At 39.3% G+C, this 23,258-nt stretch overlaps 1 protein-coding gene across 1 annotated transcript; it reads left to right on the top strand.

The window, feature by feature from the left end:
* The first annotated feature begins 887 nt into the window (after positions 1 to 887).
* On the top strand, positions 888 to 22,120 carry LOC134657287 (cell division control protein 45 homolog). Its single transcript, XM_063512870.1, has 12 exons — positions 888 to 1,066; positions 1,136 to 1,426; positions 3,728 to 3,805; positions 4,446 to 4,577; positions 5,683 to 5,856; positions 6,315 to 6,325; positions 7,955 to 8,116; positions 17,225 to 17,359; positions 18,633 to 18,699; positions 19,270 to 19,464; positions 21,006 to 21,169; positions 21,956 to 22,120. Exons 1-12 carry the CDS (start codon positions 1,016 to 1,018, stop codon positions 22,101 to 22,103), a joined length of 1,608 nt encoding a protein of 535 aa, XP_063368940.1. The 5' UTR covers positions 888 to 1,015; the 3' UTR covers positions 22,104 to 22,120.
* The last annotated feature ends 1,138 nt before the right edge of the window (positions 22,121 to 23,258 follow it).

The following is a 23,258-nucleotide window of genomic DNA, read 5'->3' as shown; positions in this document are numbered from 1 at the left end:
TGCGCTTGGTTTAATCAGTTAATAATATTGGCATCATAATTATTTACAAATTACTTAAAATATATCAGAACTGTAATCTGAATATAGCACTAAAATTGTATAAGAAGGTAATTAAATTCAGTAGTTTAATGATATAATCTCTACCACAATGGTATCTTTTTAACATTGGCAACATGTGCGAGTGAGACACAGGGCTCGGGTTTTTCTATCTCAAGTGGACCGTTTTCTCTAGTCTGGTACGAACAACTTTCTGTCTCGGTGATAAGGTTCAAATTAGTATGGCAAAAAAAGTGACAACTCGCTCCAGTTTAAAAAATATAACTTCATGGAATTCTTATACGTCGCGGTAAAGCTGAACTAGGATATTACTTTATATTGCAAGAATGTCGTATTACTGGTGATTTTTACATATCGCAGCAGAGCAGTGGTCTTTCATTTGTGTTCCGTTGAAATGAGACAGTCCTTTGACAAACTATAATTATAGTTTGTCAAAGGACTAATTTCAAACATAGACAGAGATAATCATACTATCTTTGTCTTACACTAGTACTAGCACTCAAAAGAAAAGGATGAGTATAGTTTTTTTTTGTTCTTATTTACTGACAATTTGGTTTGACCAACTATAGCTGGTCAAGCAAATCTTGTCAGTAAAAAAAGGCGCAAAATTCAAATTCTCTATGGGACGATATCCCTTCGCGCCTACATTTTTCAAATTTGCCGCATTTTTCTACTGACAAGATCTGCTTGACCAGCTATATAAATTAATGACATCAATTTTTTGTCGTTTCAAAGTCGTTGCAAAACTCAACAATTGTGTATGCTAGATTTCTGAACGTAACGTAAAGATTTGGCGCGAAACGCGTGACATTTCTCTTCTGACAGATACTTTCGACAAGACAGGTGTTCGTGTTTTTGTCCTGCGATAACGGTGAAAAGAAATAAAATCGTCTAATTTTCAATTCTAAGCGAACATGAACTCCTAATCTTTTGAAAATAACACTCGTATAGATTCAAAATGTTCGTCGAGGACCTGAAAAATGATTTCTACAACGTACTTTTAGGCAACGTAAGTAAATTGTGTATTTACGTGAATGCGCTTACATTTCACGCGTGTAACATTAAATATTTCTTGCAGAGGGTGTTGTTGTTGGTCCACTACGACGTCGACGCGATATGTACTTGCAAAATACTCCAGGGCTTGTTCAAATGCGACAATATATCGTATACTTTAGTGCCTGTGGGGGGTATCGCAGAGTTGAAGCAAGCTTACTTGGAGAATAATGAGGAGATAAAGTACGTGTGCCTGGTGAACTGTGGGGGCACTATAGACTTGGTGGACATCCTGCAGCCCGAGGAGGATGTGGTGTTCTTTGTCCTGGACTGCCATAAACCTACAGATGTGTGCAACGTTTACAGTGATGGCCAGGTTAGTACATTTATTATTTTAGCTAGTGTATATTTGTGTAATACTTCAATTGTTTATTTATGTATGATGGTGAATTTACTGATGGTGATAGTGTTTTCTAAGAATATTATTATTGTTGAGTAGGAACATGTAGGTTTCATTTCAATCTCGTCATATTATAAATAAATTTAAAAGCATTCTAACATTGAACAGGGATCCGGTCACCTACGGCCACTTTTTGTGACCGGCCACTTCCCGTGACCGGCCATTTCATCTATCGGCCATTTCCTTGAACGGCCACTTGTCTATCGGCTTCCTTGTACGGCCACTTCCCCATATGACCATCCATCGGCCATTTCCTTAAACGGCCACTTGTCTATCGGCTTCCTTGTACACCCACTTCTCCACTTTAAAGCAAAAGAAAGAATAGACGACCTAGATATAAGCAATTATTCAATTTAAGTGGAACGTGTATTGTAACGAAGTGGAAACTAAAAAGTTAAGTTAATAAGTAGTAACGAGTGTTTTATGTTTTCTGTTCCTTATTTTAATTTTATTTCAATAATAATATATACATTTACTATACCATTTGTATAATTTACTTATACATATTGTAACCCTGATTCATTAGAATACAATAATCACAGTCCACTATGTCAGGGTTTTTGTTGAAACTAGCATTTGCCCGCGGGTTCGTATGGCCTTATTACTAAAAATAAAAATAAATAAATATTGGATGCTTCCATAAAATAAACCTTTTTTTACTGCTTTTTCTTAACCGTGGCTAATGTTGTTGTATAGTCTATGGTGCGGAACCATCCGTGCCCATTTATTTAAGTCTTTATGTAACCAAAAAATTAAGCAAAATCGTTAAAGTGATCGGTTTGTGTTGCAGCCTTTAATATTTTGCATTTTATGGTAAATACTGTCAAATGAAAACTGTTTATGTCATTTGAACCATCTTTCGGGGGCATTCCTAAGGTGTTTTGAATCGAACCACTAAAGTAGGCTGAATTTAGAATACTCCAGGTTTATATTTATATTTTTTTATGTACCGGAAGATTAGTACTTTCATTTTGGTATAACTCTCACCTTGCTACCGGAGATGAGGTAAATCAGACGACCCCTATTTTGGTACCCTTTGATCAGGCCGGATTCCGAAAGCTCCAGGTTTGGCTTATTAGGTTACAAAAAAATAATAACTTATATAGGAGCCGAATCTTGCTACCCGATGAGGTAGTGACTGGTATGCCGGCTCTCCGTCTTATGGTCTTTCGGGGAAACGGCTGAACTAGGAATTTGCACAGTGGTCTTTCGGGGAAATGGCCTTAGTAGGAATCTGCATTGTGGTCCTTTGGGGAAATGGCCTTAGTAGGAATCTGCATTGTGGTCCTTTGGGGAAATGGCCGTAGTAGGAATCTGCATTGTGGTCCTTTGGGGAAATGGCCGTAGTAGGAATCTGCATTGTGGTCCTTTGGGGAAATGACCGTAGTAGGAAAAGACCGAACAGGGATATGGCCGATGTAGAAATTTCCACGATGGCCGTAGAAGGAAGTGGCCGTAGGTGACCGGATCCTTGAACAGTCCTCATTTTGCGCTGTTAGGGCTTGGTATAATTGTGGTTTAATAATTTAATAACAGATTTTTCAAAACGGACCCAGAGAGAGAATAGAATCTAAATTCAAAAATGAACAATATGGGGTAATTCGCCAGTAACTGGCCACCAGCCAATAACTGGCCACTCTAAACTAAATATGAATTCTATTCACCTATAAACAGAATTCATTTTAGTATAAGGTTTCAATAACTAGCCACCTTATACTGAAATGAATTCTATTTATAGGTGAATAGAATTCATTTTTAGTTCAGGGGTGCCCAGTTACTGGCGAATTACCCTAATTATATGTGTCTATTGATTATGCACTAATATAGATCAAGCTAAGTAAATGCTAAGTAGTTTTTAGGGTTCCGTACCCAAAGGGTAAAAACGGGACCCTATTACTAAGACTCCGCTGTCCATCCATCCATCCGTAGCTAGACAGTAAAAATTTTCACAGATGATGTATTTCTGTTGCCGCTATAACAACAAATACTAAAAACAGAATAAAATAAAGATTTAAGTGGGGCTCCCATACAACAAACGTGAAATTGACCAAAGTTAAGCAACGTCGGGCGGGGTCAGTACTTGGATGGGTGACCGTTTTTTTGCTTGTTTTGCTCTATTTTTTGTTGATGGTGCGGCACCCTCCGTGCGCGAGTCCGACTCGCACTTGGCCGGTTTTTTTTAATTCTTCTGCATATGAAGCTATCACAATATTTCAGGTGCGACTAGTGTACAAAGATGAGGAGGAGAAGATCCCCAACTTTGATGACATCTTCAGGGACGATGAGGACGAGGAGGTATGTTGAAATTACTCGTATAAACTATACGGATTAAACAAGAAGTTAACTTACACTTGCATGTGTTATAATATTGTTTTACAGTACATCTGGTGCTCCATTACGACACCCTGTGCTATAATAAGCACATTACGTAACTACATAGAAAATTTAAAGAGCCATATGTAAAATGTTGTATGTGTATATTGTGTATCATATGTGCAAATAGGTAATTCACAATTGTATCGTAAATAACTATTTTAATTGTGCTTTAAAATTCGAGAAACTTATGATATTTAATGCATAGTTACTGTGCCTGGTTTTTAGTTTAAATTTAAATAACTGGTAAATGCTATTATATTAACCAAATCTGTTTTCTTGCAGTCAACCAGATGGATAATTCGGTATATTGTATAGTTGTTTATTTTAAAGTGTTAAATTATAAACTTACTCCCCTTGGACATCCTTTAGAAGACATATACACATTATAGTTATGACTTTTACGATTGTTATTGATTTGATTGTTGATATATTGTTTTCATTTTCTTTTAATTTTCTGTGTAAGTTAGCAGTGGTTTGATATTTTTTACTGTTATGCTGTTTAACTTGTTTCAAAAATGAGCTCTAAAGATTTGTTATGTGACTTGATGTGTAATTGTAGGAGGAGGACCCGGGAGGCGGGCGAGAAGGCCTGGAGGCGCGCGTGGAGCGCCGCCGCGCGCGCCGCGCATGGGAGGAGCGCCGGGACACGCTCATGTTCAATTACACACAGTTTTCATACTACGGTAAACCTGTGAGTAGTCACCATCAGATACATCGGAGCGCCCGAGGTGCTCAAACATATCTGAACACGAACTCTAGCTCCTTGACAATAGAGGCGTGTTCAGATATTTGTGAGCGCGTTGACCAAGTAATACACATACTAAACTCTTAAAAGAGTTTCCGGCAAGCTTGATTCTCTATATGTATAAACGTAGGTACGCTCTCATTTTAAAACGACTAGCTAGATTGCTCTGCAACTTTGTACTTACAATAGGATAAGGTATATCTAGTACTGTAATTAGTTTATGTAGCTTCAGATACCATAGTTAAAAAAATACAGCGATTTTAAATTTTGTTTTTGCTCTATTTCGTTTGTTTTATAAACTGTACGGTTACCATCAGTTTGTCACTGACATAAACGCCGTCGAGAACGTAATTTACTTTCTATACATCCCGTTTGCACTAATATGCGAGTGCGAGCGAGATGTATAGAAAGTAAATTACGTTCTCGACGGCGTTTATGTCAGTGACAAACTGATGGTAACCGTACTGGAGCTATATAAACTAATTACAGAACTAGATACACGTCATGCCATTGTATGTGCAAAGTTTCATTACAATCCAACACGTAGTTTTAAAATGAGAACGTAACTCCGTTTGTTTGGGAAGGTGAAATTCGGTCGAGCTTGTCGGAGACAAAGAGTCTGTCGAGATTGTTTATAACTATTTCTGGAGGAAAATTTGAGTTCTTTTATAGATTTTAGGGTTCCGTACCCAAAGGGTAAAAACGGGACCCTATTACTAAGACTCCGCTGTCCGTCCGTCCGTCCGTCTGTCACCAGGCTGTATCTCACGAACCGTGATAGCTAGACAGTTGAAATTTTGACAGATGATGTATTTCTGTTGCCGCTATAACAACAAATACTAAAAACAGAATAAAATAAAGGTTTAAGTGGGGCTCCCATACAACAAACGTGATTTTTGACCGAAGTTAAGCGACGTCGGGCGGGGTCAGTATTTGGATGGGTGACCGTTTTTTTGCTTGTTTTGCTCTATTTTTTGTGGACGGTGCGGAACCCTACGTGCGCGAGTCCGACTCGCACTTGGCCGGTTTTTATTTTTTCTGATTATTTAAGAGCGCGCTGGTAGCCCTCGAGCTGTCGTGGCGGGTGTCCCGCCTGGGCGCCCGCGAGGCCTGGGCCGGGGCCGTGGCGGGCGCCGCGCACGAGGCCTGGGGCCTGCGGGGGGCCGCCGCCTGCCTGCTGGACGCGGCGCTGCTCACCCGCGCCCGGAGCCGGACCACTGATAATGTGAGTATTTGGCCAGAGGCCTCGGCTTCACCGTCATTTGTCACAAAAATGCCGCGCCCATGGTATAATAATATAGCATAAGTTTTATTGAATAAATATTATCTTATCTTATCTTATCTTAATATACTCCGCCTGGTACTCTCTTCCGAGATTCGCGAATGACCTAACTGTCACTTGCCTACGTCATCATGCTGTTTACAGGTTCTCAGGAGAGTTTTAACCAACGGTGAAAATTATTTTAACGGCATTAATTTTAAGTTATTCATGTAGAAACATAGTAAAATAAAACAAATCTATACTGCCCTTTTCACTCCTACTCTTACAGTTCCGAATAGAACAGCCAACCATTTTCGTAACAAAACATTAATTACCAAGCTTACGAAGTGAAAAGTTTGGAAAACACTGCGACTGCTGACACTGAGCGAGAAGGAAATAACAATTAACACGCGTTCGACAAGGATGACGGTCAAGGACAACATGGCGGATTGTCAAATGTGACAGCGCTATCCTGTGTCGCCAGTAGTGTAATAGTTATTTGTACAACAAGAGATCAAAGTTTGATATTTCTTCGAGTGCTTATTTTGAGTGCCGTGCAAGCGAAAGATTCTATAATAGATTCACGAGCGTAGCGAGTGAATCTAATTTAGAATCTTGAGCGTAGTAAGGGACTCAAAAGCGCACGAGATGTAAATAACTTTGATCTCGTGTAGTACACAACATTTTTCACCTCAGCAGTGAGAACATATTAGAGAACCCGAAAAATGTATTCCTTCTTCATCACTTACCTCTATTCACTCATGTTTTCTTAAGATATACCAACAATTAAATTTTCACCTCAGCAGCTCGAACAAGGGTACTTTGCTACTTAAAAACAGTGAGCAAAATCGCATTTTGCTCACTGAGTGAGACAAAATGAGCAAAATGCGTTTTTGCTCACTCAGTGAGCAAAGTGCGATTTTGCTCACTGTTTTTAAGTAGCAAAGTACCCTTTATTAGATTAGTATAGAATCTTTCGCTTGCACGGGACTCAAAATAAGCACTCGAAGAAATATCAAACTTTGATCTCTTGTTGTACAAATAACTATTTCACCTCAGCAGCTCGAACAAGGGTACTTTGCTACTTAAAAACAGTGAGCAAAATCGCATTTTGCTCATTTTGTCTCACTCAGTGAGCAAAATGCGATTTTGCTCACTGTTTTTAAGTAGCAAAGTACCCTTGTTCGAGCTGCTGAGGTGAAAACAGAATTACCCGAACGTCTGAAATTTCTTTCGTGAATCGGAAGATATTTCTAACGAATAATTAAAAATGACGTGTTATTGTAAAATTTAAGATAAAATACATATAAATGAAAATTGTAAAATTATAAAGAAATATTTTAACTTATTAACCATAGATATAATGTACCCATGTAACATGTTATGTTGAAATAAAGTGGCAATGTTATTGTGACGTAGGCAAGTGACACTCTGGGAAGAGAAGACCATGTTTTATTAGACCATGGCCGCGCCGTTGCCCCCAAAACAAATGTCACGTATTTGTTATTGGCATGTAGAGTTGAAGTCACGCACGGAACAACATCACAACATGTTATGCAATGTCAGCCAATTTTGAATTTACATATTGCTTTTATCCCTATTTAAATAAAGCAATTTCAACTGCAAACTGCAAGGTTGCCCAACACCTTTAAAGTACCGTCAACCGGGGTGAATAGGGACAAAACTTGAAATGTGATTTACCTGATAATTTCTTAGAACATTCCCACACAAATTGTATTAAATATTTGTATTATACAACATCTACTACTATTTTCAATCGAATTACATAATTTGTGTAGGGATATATTTGTAGATTGTCAAGTAAATCACATTTAAAGTTTTGTCCCTATTCATCCCGTTTGACGGTACTTGGCTAATAAACTTAAATATCATATTGGGCGTCCACCGCTTTTTTGAGTGTTATAACATAGTCTTATTTTTACTCGTGTCTTATTTTTACTCGTGTCTTGTTTACCCCACATGACCCTATTTATAATTAAAGCTGTACGAGTATATCTAATTATTTTGACAACAAAATAAGTTCAAGCTTTTCCTTTTTTTTCCAGTCAGTGGAGCTGGTGTTAGAGAAGGACGCCCCGCTGCCGCTGTACCGGTGGTGGTCGCTAGAGAGCGCGCTGAAACACTCGCCCAGTATCGGGCCGTTCCTCAAGCTACATTCCCTCGCCGGGGTCTCCAGGTTACGGCAGCTGTTAGCGGACATGGGGTAAATATCGTTTTCACCTCAGCAGCTCGAACAAGGGTACTTTGCTACTTAAAAACAGTGAGCAAAATGCGATTTTGCTCACTGTTTTTAAGTAGCAAAGTACTCGCTACGCTCGTGAATCTTAAAAGGGAAACACCAAGCTAATTCAAAATATTTTATTTTCATAATAAATGTAATTATTTTACAGACATTAAATTCCACACTTTAATTTAAAACAAATACCTCTTACCTTTAGTTAATGTCCGGCAACACTATCTTTCACCACTCTTGTTGTAACTGCTTGGCGCACCGTAACAGAATGCCTCGCGAACGGCCTGTTCGCCTTTTTATTAACTACAGTTCCCACCATTTTACCGACTACCTGCTCGGTGAATCATGATTGGCCGTTACTCGACCAATCAGGGACGACAACCAATGAGGTGAGAGGTAGTGTTGCCAAATAGTACCAATTAATGTTCCTAAAGCGAAAATGTTGCTATATTAAAATAAATAATTGTTGTTTAAGTTATATTCTACTTATACATAAAATAAACGCTAACAGCTCGGCCGTCCTACCCAAGCGAGTCCCTTCGCGGTTATAAATTCAATAAATTGTTGTCATAATAATTTTTCTGTTTATATAAATATTATACTAAACATCAATATAACATACTCTTGAAACTAAATTATTATTGGATAATTTTAATATTACAACCATTTTCATAGACTATACTAGATGCTTAAAATATAATTACACATTCATATAAATTTAATTGACTAAGTTCAAAGCTGTGCAATTCCTTTCCAAGTGTAATTCCTTTCATATGTATGTAATTATTTATCAAATTAACTACTTAGTACCTAACAGTTGATCAATACATGAACATTTAAGTTGCAATATATAATTGAATCTAAAACAAATAATTATAATTTAATCGTAACCCTTTCAGGTATACATACTTATTGAACGTTTGGAGTTGTTATATCATCTGAATCCGTGTGATCTTCAGCCTCCGATTCTGAAGTTTCTAGATCCCTACTAAATGCTAGCCAAGGTTTTAACTTATCTATAGCGACTATATTTTCATATTTACGATGACCACGCTTACGTGTTAGTGGAGTGTCTTCTATCAAGAAACGATCGTTAGGTAATACTTTCGAAATTCGGTATGGCCCTTGAAATTTAGCAGCTAATTTTTTTGATGTGCCATCGCTAGGCACCTCTCGTCTTACACTAACCAAGTCATTTTCTGAATAAATGAGATCCACTCTACGCCTAGAATCGAACCTTGCTTTGTCTTTTTCTTGTTGCTGTGCTATACGTTTTCCTGCCTCCGTCCTAATCTCCTGTACATCCTCTACTGTACCCCCTCTAGTATCGTCTAATACTTCACTCAAAACATTTTCAGAGCTGCAGTTAACGTTAAAAGCAAAAAGAAGCTCGGACGGGCTTTTCCCCGTCGTTTTGTGTAAAGTAGTATTAAGTCCCACCTGAATATCACATATGTACTCATCCCAGTCTTTATCATCTTTATCACTTGTTTTTGTGGATAATGCACTGAGGATAGTCCTGTTGTACCTTTCGCATTGTCCGTTAGCTCTAGGGGTCGCTACTGCATTTAATATGTGTTTAATATTTTTGTCTTTTACGAACGAGCGAAATTTGTTGCTAGTAAATGACGTTCCTCTATCCGTTATTAGTCTTGTTGGTGCCCCGAAGCAACTTATGTGTTCCTTTAGAGCCCAAATAGTAGTAGAAGTTTTAGTATCCCGCACTGGTTTGATATTTGTGTATTTGGTGAACCCGTCAACGATTACCAAAAGATAACAGTTTCCCCTTTTGCTTCGTACAAACGGACCTAAATGGTCCGCATGTATTGTCTGAAACGGTACTTCCGGCTTTGGAATAGGATGTAGTTCCCCTTGTTTTTTGCCGGTCGTATCTTTCTTTCGAGCGCATTCTAAACATGATCTTACATATTTTTTTACGAATTTCCTCATTTTCGGAAACCAATAAGTTTGCTGTATACGTCCTAAAGTCTTGTCGAACCCGAAATGACCTATATCGTCGTGATACATTTTGGCTATTTGCCATCGCACGCCCTTAGGAACGACCCATCTAATATCGCTATCCTCTTTACCTACAATACGGTACACCTTGCCATTCTTTATTTTATAATTATTAACGGTTTCTCTGACTTGGTTAGAAGCTGGATCACTAAGTATTTCTTTAATACGTAATATTTCATCATCACTATTTTGAACCGTGGTGATCCAGTCCTCCGTACCAACTGCAAGCACTTCTAAAACATGCGATTCTTCCCTAGCTTCCTCTACCGGGTTCCTACTTAAGGCGTCGGCGTGCATCATCCTTGATCCGGGTCGATATTCAATGTCACAGTCAAATTCTTGTAATTGCACCCACCAGCGCGCTATTCTAGGTACAAGGTCTCGCTTAGATAAAGTCGTCCTCAACGCGTTACAGTCTGTTATGATTTTAAAAGGGATGCCCAGTAAGTAAACTCGAAATCTATTAAGAGATGAGACTACTGCAAGGGTTTCCAGTTCGAACGAATGGAATTTACGTTCATCTGGTGTGGTTTTCTTACTGAAATACGAGACTGGTCTAAATACTCCCGAGTCATCTTTTTGCAATAAAATACCGCCTACCCCAAATTTACTAGCATCGGTGTGGACTTGCGTTTCTCTCTTGGGGTCATAGAGGGCTAAGAGTGGCCTTTGGGTTAAATGCAATTTTATGGCTTCGAACGCCTTGTCTTGTTCGGATCCCCAAGTGAAATCAACGTTCTTTTTCAGAAGGTCTGTTAAAGGTCGTGCTAAAGTCGAAAACCCTTGGACAAATCTCCTAAAGAAACTGGCGAGGCCAAGGAACTGCTGTAACTCACGTGGATTTTTCGGGACAGGGAATTTTGAGACCGCCTCAGTCTTCCTCTGTCCTGGTTTGATACCGTCTGCGTTAATCTCAAAACCAAGGAACTCTACGCTATCCATGAAAAAGTGGCATTTTGACAACTTGAGGGTGAGCCCCCCCTGCCGAAGCAGGGAGAGGACTTCCCTCAGGCGGTCTAGCCCTTCTTTGAAAGAGTGTGCTGGAATTAAAATATCATCCATATATACAAGGGCATACTTTATTTTAGCCTCTGCTAAGATTTTATTGATTGTACGTTGGAAAACTGACGGGGCATTAACAAGGCCAAAAGGCATCCTAGTAAACTGAAACTGACCGTCGGGTGTAATGAAAGCAGTTTTTTCTTGCGACGCTGGTTCTATGGGGATTTGGTAGTAACCGGACGCGAGGTCTAATGATATGAATACACTATTTCCGGCTAATCTGTCAAGTTGGTCATCTATCAATGGTAAAGGATAATGGTCCTTTTTGGTACGTTTATTAAGAGCCCTATAATCTACGCACAAACGTTTTTCGCCCGTCTTCTTCTTGACCAATACAATTGGACTAGCATATGGGGATGAGGACTCCTTTACAATCCCGGCATCAACCATTTCTTGGACCATATCACTTACTAATGTTCTCTCGCTATATGACATTCGGTATGGTCTATAGACTACCGGCTCGGAATTATTAAGTTCTATCACCATCTCGCCTGCCTTAGTGAACCCTATGTCCTTCAACCCGGATGAGAAGCAGTCTGCAAATTCGGAAAGTAACTCTTTCAATTGCTGCCGTTCTGTTATGGTGATTTGGCTTCCACATTGAACACTTTCGTCAAAACCGTTCTCATCAAATGACACCGAACATACATTACGCTCTTTTATAATTGGGACGGAACGGGTTAGTAGAGAGCGCTTCTTAAATGAGATTGAATGGCTACAAATGTTTTGAACAAGTAAGTGCCCTACTCCATTTACTATTTTGTATTCGCCGGGAAGCAAGTAGTGTTTATTATCATCTGTGCCTCTAATAGTACCGTTAACAAATACCTGCCCTGTATACTTATTTACAGATTCTACTGGGATAATGGATATCTGTCCCGATTGAATGGTCAAGTCATTGAGAACTGTTAGATATATTTTTGTTTGACTGTCTCTTTCAAAGAAAATTTGATCGGGAGTCTTAATAATTGTGATATGAGGTAATTCTGTGAACGTATGACCCAAGAGGGCGGGGTATCTAATGGCCGCATCTTCTACGACTATAATCTCAATGTTCTCTCGTATGCCTTGAACCGTTACGTGTGTAAAACATCTACCTAATGCCTTAGCGACGCCACCGACACCTACTAAAGACGGCAACTCGTCGTATGTCAAGATTAGTCCTAAACGTTTGGCTTCGGATTCTCTTATAAGAGTGCATTCGCTACCACAGTCTACTAGGCAAGTTATAGGAGTGTCGTTAACGTATATTTCAATCACGTATTTGCGATTAGATCCGGACGCCCCGTCTACTACGGCTACATGTTTTTCAACTGGAGTGCCATTATTGGAACTTTCGACATTATGTGGCCTATTGGTAATTTTAAGTCTACAGTAAGCATCCAGGTGTCCTGATTTATTACACCCAGTACACTTGCTGGGTGGTTTTTTACAATGAAAACTTTTATGGCCTTCTTCGTTGCAATTATGGCACTTTATAGTGATATTACTCATGCCTACTTTTCTTACCCCTTCAGTTCTATTTTTGTCGTTATTACGATCGAATCTCCTATCTCGGGTCAGTTTGTCACTTTGTTCTTTACTACTGCTCGCTTTAACAGTTTTAAAATATTTTAGAACATCTTCAGGCACACGGAAACGTGCTGCCTGAGCACCTACTCTAACCGCGCGATCGTCTACGCCGTGTAGCAAACAATCTACAGCATTACGTCCACTTATACCACACCTATTTATTAAGTTTATTTTCGCGTAATAATATTGCTCTAAAGACTCTCCATAACGCGCACGCTTGGCCAGCATATCACCTAACAAGTCTGCGTAATCTTGCCTACAAGGAAACGACTCGATAAGCTTTCTTTTCCATTCAGTCCAACTATAAAGCACAGAGTTTAAGCCCTGATACCACAGCTTTGCAACGCCTGTCAATTTTGGTATGGCAAAGTGTATAGTTTCACGCTCATTCCAATTATAAATTTCCGCGCATTCTTCTACTTTGGTAAGCCAGGTTATAATAGTTTGATCTTTGCACATGGGGTCAAATTCCGGGACAACGTTTGTTAAAGAAAGCTTAGAGGTCGAATTTCCCTTTACATTCGCTAATACATCTAAGAACTTTTGAAGAATGTTTTGATCATAATTGGGTAAGTCCTCGCGACCACTAGATAACCTACGATGCGTACGACGCGAGGGTGCGCGCGATCGTCTCCGTTTTAGCAACCTTTTGACCGGACTGTCGTAACTACTGGCACTATTACGTCGGTGACGTCGCGCACCCCTTGCCTCGCACGCATCGTCAAAAGAGCTTGCACATGAGCTGCTGTAACTACGACGATCGCGGTATCGCTTCCTAGACCGTTGCGGAGTTTCTTGCCGGCGAACCCGTGATCGACTCCTACCGGTTTGATTGTCATTATTTATCTTGGAGCGTTGCCGTCGTGAACGAGTGGTCCTCGAGATGACCTTAGACGGCTCCCTACTCCTTGACTTATTAGTTGAGCGTTTACGGACTTGCCTGGTATTCAGACTCCCATCCGTTCCCTCGCTCTGAATGCTGCGTCGCCGCGGAGTCTGCCTTGCCGGGTCGCGACTGCGGCGACCCACGCTGATTGGCTCACCCTCCGCGTTACTGCTGACGCTGCCGTCTGGGCTTACGCCCCGATTGTTCATGATCTGTTCTGTAGTCACAAAATTACACATAGTGAATAGTCAACCGATTTAGAGCATGAAATAAACAGTTAAGGTAAATTATTAGGTTAAGTATATGTATAATGCATTTCCAGAGTGTAGCTCTGGCAAAATGCATTACACAAACGTGCAAACAACTCCAGGGAGCAGCCCTGGCAAATTGTTTACAAGACATTAAGTTACACTAAACACTTTTATAATAATGCATCTCCAGAGTGTAGCTCCGGCAAAATGCATTATACGAACGTGTAAACAACTCCAGGGAGCAGCCCTGGCAAATTGTTTACAAGACATTAAGTTAAACTAACCACTTTTATAATAATGCATCTCCAGAGTGTAGCTCTGGCAAAATGCATTATACAAACGTGTAAACAACTCCAGGGAGCAGCCCTGGCAAATTGTTTACAAGACATTAAGTTAAACTAACTACTTTTATAATAATGCATCTCCAGAGTGTAGCTCTGGCAAAATGCATTATACAAACGTGTAAACAACTCCAGGGAGCAGCCCTGGCAAATTGTTTACAAGACATTAAGTTAAACTAACTACTTTTATAATAATGCATCTCCAGAGTGTAGCTCTGGCAAAATGCATTATACAAACGTGTAAACAACTCCAGGGAGCAGCCCTGGCAAATTGTTTACAAGACATTAAGTTAAACTAACTACTTTTATAATAATGCATCTCCAGAGTGTAGCTCTGGCAAAATGCATTATACAAACGTGTAAACAACTCCAGGGAGCAGCCCTGGCAAATTGTTTACAAGACATTAAGTTAAACTAACTACTTTTATAATAATGCATCTCCAGAGTGTAGCTCTGGCAAAATGCATTATACAAACGTGTAAACAACTCCAGGGAGCAGCCCTGGCAAATTGTTTACAAGACAACTACCCACTTATTATTATAATAATGCATCTCCAGAGTGTAGCTCTGGCAAAATGCATTATACGAACGTGTAAACAATTCCAGGGAGCAGCCCTGGCAAATAGTTTACACGATATATGATGATGAAGCCTGTCTTACGTACTCGTCGTAAAACTCAATTTACTTATAGGTTATAACTTATTAAGGCACGTGATCTTTATTTGACAAATAAGTATAAAACAAATTCAATTACTCACCGGATATAAAACACTCACTCTGAATATGGTTTTAACTTGGTGTCGCCACTTTTTATAATTAGGTTTTCATAAGAAAAAATAACGAGAATTGTGAAAAAAAAAAAAGATAAAAACGAACTTATTTACAGAATAAGCACTACGTGGGCAGAGTTTTATCCCACTTCTGAGCTAAAAGGGAAACACCAAGCTAATTCAAAATATTTTATTTTCATAATAAATGTAATTATTTTACAGACATTAAATTCCACACTTTAATTTAAAACAAATACCTCTTACCTTTAGTTAATGTCCGGCAACACTATCTTTCACCACTCTTGTTGTAACTGCTTGGCGCACCGTAACAGAATGCCTCGCGAACGGCCTGTTCGCCTTTTTATTAACTACAGTTCCCACCATTTTACCGACTACCTGCTCGGTGAATCATGATTGGCCGTTACTCGACCAATCAGGGACGACAACCAATGAGGTGAGAGGTAGTGTTGCCAAATAGTACCAATTAATGTTCCTAAAGCGAAAATGTTGCTATATTAAAATAAATAATTGTTGTTTAAGTTATATTCTACTTATACATAAAATAAACGCTAACAATCTAGTATAGAATCTTTCGCTTGCACGGGACTCAAAATAAGCACTCGAAGAAATATCAAACATTGATCTCTTGTTGTACAAATAACTATTGTCAAAGGACTCTCTCATTTCAAACATAGACGGAGAGAATCATATTATCTTTGTCTTACACTAGTACTTGCACCCAAAAGAAAAGGATGAGTATAGTTTTCCTGGTTCTTACTGAATGACAAATTGGATTGACCAACTATATAATCTTGGGTAGTTTTAAATCACTTCAGACTGTCGGGTAATCACTACATCGTATAAAACAACGGATTTTTTAAATAGATAGAGTGATTCAAGAGGACGGTTTATCTATAATTTGTTAACCCGTGCGAATCCGGGGCGGATCGCTATAAATTAATAAAATAAAGCTAATTTTACGGTTTAACTCACGTGTGAGTCAGGATTAATTTTAATTAACATATTTATTATTGCCACCCAAACAAGACATCCGCAACAGGCCACAACAATTTCGTCATATAAATCTGTAGTACCACGATCCCGACTATCGGGTCGTCCGGCCTGGGAACGAAATCATAAAATGCCCGATAGTCTGGTTTTCGGTACTGCATGTGTTAATGTTGTTTTTACGGTTTAACTCACGTATTTATTCACTTACGCGACTTTTTTCGGTGAGTCAGGGTTAATTTTAATGTAATCAATAAAAAAATATATTTTTATCTTTAAAAAAAATCCGGTTAACACATTCATTGCCACCCAGCCAAACAAGACATCCGCGCCAGGCCACAAAAAAAATCGTCAAATCTGTAGTACCACGATCCCGACTATCGGGTCGTCCGGCCTGAGAACGAAATCATAAAATACCCGATAGTCGGGTTTTCGGCGCTGAATGTGTTAAGCTAATTTTGCTGTTTAACTCACGTGTTTTATTCACTCACTCGACATGCTTCGGTGAGTCAGGGTTAATTTTTAATGTAATCAATAAATAAATAAAAATTATTGATACTTTTTAGGGTTCCGTAGCCAAATGGCAAAAAACGGAACCCTTATAGATTCGTCATGTCTGTCTGTCTGTCTGTCCGTCTGTCTGTCCGTCCGTATGTCACAGCCACTTTTCTCCGAAACTATAAGAACTATACTGTTGAAACTTGGTAAGTAGATGTATTCTGTGAACCGCATTAAGATTTTCACACAAAAATAGAAAAAAAAACAATAAATTTTTGGGGTTCCCCATACTTCGAACTGAAACTCAAAATTTTTTTTTTTCATCAAACCCATATGTGTGGGGTATCTATGGATAGGTCTTCAAAAATGATATTGAGGTTTCTAATATCATTTTTTTCTAAACTGAATAGTTTGCGCGAGAGACACTTCCAAAGTGGTAAAATGTGTCCCCCCCCCCCCCCCCCTGTAACTTCTAAAATAAGAGAATGATAAAACTAAAAAAAATATATGATGTACATTACCATGTAAACTTCCACCGAAAATTGGTTTGAACGAGATCTAGTAAGTAGTTTTTTTTTAATACGTCATAAATCGCCTAAATACGGAACCTTTCATGGGCGAGTCCGACTCGCACTTGGCCGCTTTTTTATCTTTAATTGTCGTAATTTTAGATTCCCACTACAACAAGCACGACAGGCGTACCGCTCCATGGATGTGGAGCTTCGCCGGGGGCTGCTCGAAGCCCTGGAGACAGCCGGCGCCCGTCTAGGGCTCCGCGATGTGTCCCGGACCGCGTATATACTCAGGTATCTACTATATAGCATGGCAGATTTTTTTCTTAGCCCTTCACTGCGCTGGGTTATTCCCACTAATTACCACCAAGTTGTTACCAGTGGTAACTACTGGGAATTTTTTTCCCACCTTTTACCACTGGTAACTACTGGGAATAAAAATTCCCAGTAGTTACCACCAAAACTTTGTTAAAGATAAATACTAATAAAAACAGTATAAATAGTATAAATATCGACTGATTTAACAAATAATTGTTAGTCGATTAGTGTTTTAGTAAACTGCCTTAAAAGTGACCAAAAGTATTGAAACAGTTTAACCGGTACTAGTACAAAAACTATAATATATGTAAGAATAAATTTAATAATCCGTTTAGATTATTTTTCAAGTGCTTTTATTAGGTAATTCAAAATCACTCTGTATTTATACTCTTACTAATTATACTATTTTTATTAGTATTTAACTCTAACAAAATTTTAGTGGTAACTACTGGGAATAAAAATTCCCAGTAGTTACCACTAAAGCGAGTTGGTGGTAACTACTGGGAATAATTTTTCCCAGTAGTTACCAGTGGTAAAAGATGGGAATTTTTTTTCCCAGTAGTTACCACTGGTAACAACTTGGTGGTAACTAGTGGGAATAACCCACTGCGCTCAGTAGTCAATTTAGCACTCGATGCTGTAGAATAGTGTATAGAGGTAAATTTATTTATTTGTTGATCGAGCGGTGCGAAGATTGAAGCGTTTTCTCTCTCTCTCTCTCTCTCTACAGGGGCCCGTTTCACTTTTTGACAGCTTTTGTTAGAAACGGACTTCCACTTGTATTACAAGTTACAAGCTTTTGAAAAACGGGCCCCTGTGCCCTGTTTATCACAAGCTTGTAACTTGTAAAACAAGTGGAAGCCTCTTTCTAACAAAAGCAGTCAAAAAGGGACTTCCGCTTGTATTACAAGTTACAAGCTTTTGAAAAACGGGCCCCTGTGCCCTGTTTATCACAAGCTTGTAACTTGTAAAACAAGTGGAAGTCCCTTTCTAACAAAAGCAGTCAAAAAGGGACTTCCGCTTGTATTACAAGTTACAAGCTTTTGAAAAACGGGCCCCTGTGCCCTGTTTATCACAAGCTTGTAACTTGTAATACAAGAGGAAGTCCCTTTTTGACTGTTTTTGTTAGAAAGGGACTTCCACTTGTTTTACACGTTACAAGCTTTTGATAAACAGGGCACGGTCGCATTTCTCAACGACTGGTGAATTTTTTGTCGAATCGTAGTAAAAGTGATATATATGTTTGCAGACGCGCGCACGCGCCGCCGCTGTCGGCGCTAGACGCCGTATACGCTACTGCCGCACTGCTCGAACACGTGAGTCCGTCTCTTTCATAGACTACATAAACAACACTAATATTACTAATAAAGTAAGGACGCTAAGCACGTAGACTTTCGTACATTCACTCGCTTGTTCCTATGTCTATCTCTATCGCACGCGCATAAATTATATTTTTGTCCCACTAACGATGCCTGCGGTCAATGCCACTGTGCAAACGGGGCAGCAATAAAATTATGTGAGTGCGAATAAGATATGAACAGGCGGGTCAATGTACGGAATTCTTCGTGCGTTGCGTCCTTGTTTTAAGTAAAATTCAATTACGCTTCAATTTTGACAAATAAATTACTTTTACGTATTAGAACAAATTAAATTATTTTCAGAAAATATTAAGTAGTGTTTCTAACACTACTATATAAATTATAAACTGAAATAAATGTCATATACTAAGAAAAAGTGACTTAGCCCTCCAGTGCCCCAGGCTGGAATCGAACCAGTGTCCTCTGCTATTGTTGCTATTCGGCCACCGGGCCATAGCGACATAGGCAGCGGTTTTTTTCTTAGTATATGACATTTATTTCACATTATGAATTACTTTTACATTTTAGGAAACCATACCCCGCTCCGAAGGCTTCCAGCTTGCACTATCCGCCTTAGACCTAGAAAGTGAAAACGAGAGTCTTCGCCTAGGCATACAGTCAGCACAACGGTCACTAGAAGCTGTCGCTAGACTTGTCAACGCTACACTATCAGCCAGGGCCTTACATCTGGCCGGACCCTTTACATACTTCATCATTCATGAGGTATGGACCTTATGCAATTGCCATAAGGTTTATCTAAATTAGTACTTTTTTTACTCTATCTATCTATTAACACATTCACTACCAGGAACCCACCTGGTGGGCGCTCGTGAACTTTGCTCAGATGCCGGACAACCCGCTGGGCGGGTTGTTTTATACGCAGCTATAGACGACCGGTTTCTGGGGTAGTGCGCCGTTTTCTGTCTGTGTTAAGCCCTTTTATTCTGTTAGCGCCATTTGCACCATCCTACTAACCCGGGGTTAACCAGTTAAACCTTTAACACAGTGTCAAATTGTACTGGTAACCATGGAAACTACAGGTTTAACCAGTTAACCCCGGGTTAGTGAATGGTGCAAGTGGCCCTTAGAGTATTATGTCTCTTAAGCCCCGTCTCCAAATCACGCGGCAAGCTATCGAACAAGCCAGCGAGTTGGCTCGCGCGGCAGCCCGGTATCCATTGCGCGCGGCTGCCGCGCGAGCCAATGTTCGATAGTTTGCCGCGCGATATGGAGACGGGGCTTTAACTCGGCTCTCTCTCGGGTGTGTTGTGGGGACTTTTTTTTATTATAAAAACTAAATAATGAATGGAAATTGGGAAGTATTTCAGTAGACAAAAATGAAGGACAATGTCTATGGAAGCACGGCGGCCTGTGCATGATCGGTCAAATTCTTTATAGTTGACTACAGCGTATCGAAATGAATATAGTAGCGGCGTTGATTGTCAACGTAACGTAAAAAAGCGGTGCCGTCATTTGGATGACGGCCGTCATGACGGTGTCGATAGTTTCGTGAACGTTTTATTAGATAGCGGTGAAGCCATTTTGAATAAATGATTCTGTAGTACGATTATTTTCCTCTTCTGATGATAATTCATCCTCCAAGTAAATTATAGATGGTCAAGCAAATTTTGTCAGTAGAAAAAGGCGCGAAATTAAAATTTTCTATGGGACGTTATCCCTTCGCGCCTACATTTTTCAAATTTGCCGCTTCGACCTCGGCGGCTGACGGTGTGCTATGACGCGGTGGTACTTTCCACATGTCGTCACCGTAAAGACGGCCGTATTTTGCGGCCGCTATATGATGGCACCGCTTTCGGAGGGTTATTCCCACTAGTTACCACCAAGTTGTTATCAGTGGTAACTACTGGGAATTTTTTTCCCACCTTTTACCACTGGTAAGTACTGGGAAAAATTATTCCCAGTAGTTACCACCAAAATTTTGTTAAGAGTTAAATACTAATAAAAACAGTATAAATATATAGTGATTTTGAATTACCTAATAAAATCACTTGAAAAATAATCTAAATGGATTATTAAATTTATCTTACATATTTTATAGTTTTTGTACTAGTACCGGTTAAACTGATTCAATATTCTTGGTCACGTTTAAGGCAGTTTACTAAAACACTAATCGACTTATAATTGTTTATTAAATCACTCTATATTTATACTATACTATTTTATACTGTTTTTATTAGTATTTAACTCTAACAAAATTCAAAGCTTAAGTCGACGGGTAGAAAAAATATAGAGTACAATTCCAGGGTACTCCGGAGGCGGCGTGGGTGTGCGGGCCGGTGTGGCTCGGCGTGGCGGCGCGCTGGGCGGCCGACGCGGCGGGCGCCAGGGCTCTAGTGGCCAGCGCTCCCCTAGACAACCAGCGCTGCATCATGCTGGGCGTGCCGCCCCGGAGGCAGGAACCCGCCAAGTAACTCTAGCGATCTTTTCCATTTCATTGCTGCGAGCGTCACGGGCACCTTTGCACCGGGGACGACGTGAAGCGTTGTCTTTTTAAATTTATGATTTTTATTTGTAATCTTAATTTAATTTTTCTAGAATTTTAATAATAAATAAATAAAAACAAGCGACGACGGTTGCACTCCGGGAGTGCCGATAGAAGTGAAAACTCACCTCACTATGTTACCGACGCCCGGTAACACGATACATACGTTTAGCGGAGGTATTCTATTTATTTATTATATATTATTATCATTCTCAAATAAGATCACACTTTTTTATTGACATGTTTATTTACATACTGCCGTGACAACGTCAAATCGTTTGAACATAGGTAAAGAGTCTTGAAAAGGAGTCCGCAACATAAATGTCAAATAACATTGAGTTTTTCTTTATTGATTTAAATGCCATTTAAATTATGAGTGGCCATCTTACGGGGCTTACGGTCACGTGATCGCCTTACGCCCCTTACGGTTACATCAGCCTTACGCTGCTCGAGTTTATCATTTTTTCCCCACCTCAAAAAGTGCCCAGCGCCGCTAAAGAAGTTTCCACTTCAAAAACGTTCATTGTATGGGAGCCCCACTTAAATATTTATTTTATTCTGTTTTTAGTACATACATCATCTGTGAAAATTTCAACTGCCTACCTATCACTGTTCACAAGATACATCCGACAGACTGACAGCGGAGTCTTAGTAATAAAGTCCCATTTACCCTTTAAGTACGGAACCATAAATAATTAAACTTTCTTCCAGCTTATTCGGCGCCGCCTTTTCCCAGGCCGCCGCAAAGAGCGGCGTGTCAGTGTCCCTGGACCACGTAGACTCGTCTGTCGTGACGCTGCCCACGGCGCAACGAGCGCAGTTCCTCGACGCTCTCACCGCACTACTCGCCGACACCTGAATACAAACACTATTAAATACTCTTTTTAATACCGCTGGTGGCAAACAAGCATACCGCCCGCCTGCCACCGTAGCCTATACTGCCCTCCTAAACCGAATAGCGCTATCTCAAAACCAAATGATTTTGAAAATGGAATTCTCAGCTATAGAAACCAAGTATACGTTTGCATTGAATTTTCTTTTGAGATAGCGCTATTCGGCTTAGCAGGGCAGATAGACGCCTGCAACTCCAGAGGTGTAACATGCGCATTGCCGACCCTTTTTCATTCGCTATGCTCATGGTTCAATTTAAATAAAAAAAATTGCTAGAGTCGGACCAATTTAACTCTACATGGCACAGTGTGGTTATGTCATCTTTAATGTAAATTGCTATGAGAACATGACATTTTCAGTAACTTAGTAACACTTCCTCACTTTCTGGGATTATATGGAAGTGGGAATGGGTTGGTAAAACAGTGTTATTCTAATGAAAGTAATAAATTGTAATTATACTTATGATAATAGTGTGACTCTTGGGTAATCCTTAATTAGAAATACGGAATATGACATTAAGTCTGCGTAGCATGTAAAATGTATTAATTAAATTTAATATCAATGCACATTTTGAATAATTTTCTATGATTGTTGTTAAGTTATGATTTTTTTGCTGAAAGAAACAATGAATAACAAATAAAATAATTAAACTTGAAAACAACAGCCAATTTAACCTCACTTCCAATATAAGTTTAATTTTAAGTATGTATTTATTAATTAGATAAAGAAAATAAAATGTAAACAAATTAAAATGAATTTTATTCGTAAAAAACTTAAGTATACCACAAAAGTTATATAATAATTGGCGTTACGTTTCATAAACTTAATCAGTTGATGATCGTCATCTGTCGTTATGCCATAGAGAGGGACAAACAATTATCATCAGCAGACTTTTATGAATAACACCAACCTACGTCTATACAATACACCATATTTTATATAATAAAGCCTTATAGCGTTATTCATAAACGGCTGCTAACTTAATCAGTTGATGATCGACGTTTGTCCCTATCTGTTGTTATGCCATAGAGAGGGGCAAACGACGATCAACAGCTGATTAACTAAGCAGACGTTTATGAATAAGCCCTTAGAAATTATGAGATTCATATCAGTTATTAGTTAC

The sequence above is a fragment of the Cydia amplana genome, chromosome 19, assembly GCF_948474715.1.
Source record: "Cydia amplana chromosome 19, ilCydAmpl1.1, whole genome shotgun sequence".
Taxonomy (NCBI): domain Eukaryota; kingdom Metazoa; phylum Arthropoda; class Insecta; order Lepidoptera; family Tortricidae; genus Cydia; species Cydia amplana.
Note: the sequence above shows the minus strand (reverse complement) of the source record. Positions and strands in the feature narration are given on the sequence as shown.

Coding starts and splice junctions, on each gene's coding strand:
- LOC134657287 (XM_063512870.1), top strand. CDS start 1,016: ATGTTCGTCGAGGACCTGAAAAATGATTTCTACAACGTACTTTTAGGC. Junction 3,806..4,445: donor GGGACGATGAGGACGAGGAG/GTATGTTGAAAT, acceptor GTGTAATTGTAG/GAGGAGGACCCGGGAGGCGG. Junction 8,117..17,224: donor CAGCTGTTAGCGGACATGGG/GTAAATATCGTT, acceptor TCGTAATTTTAG/ATTCCCACTACAACAAGCAC.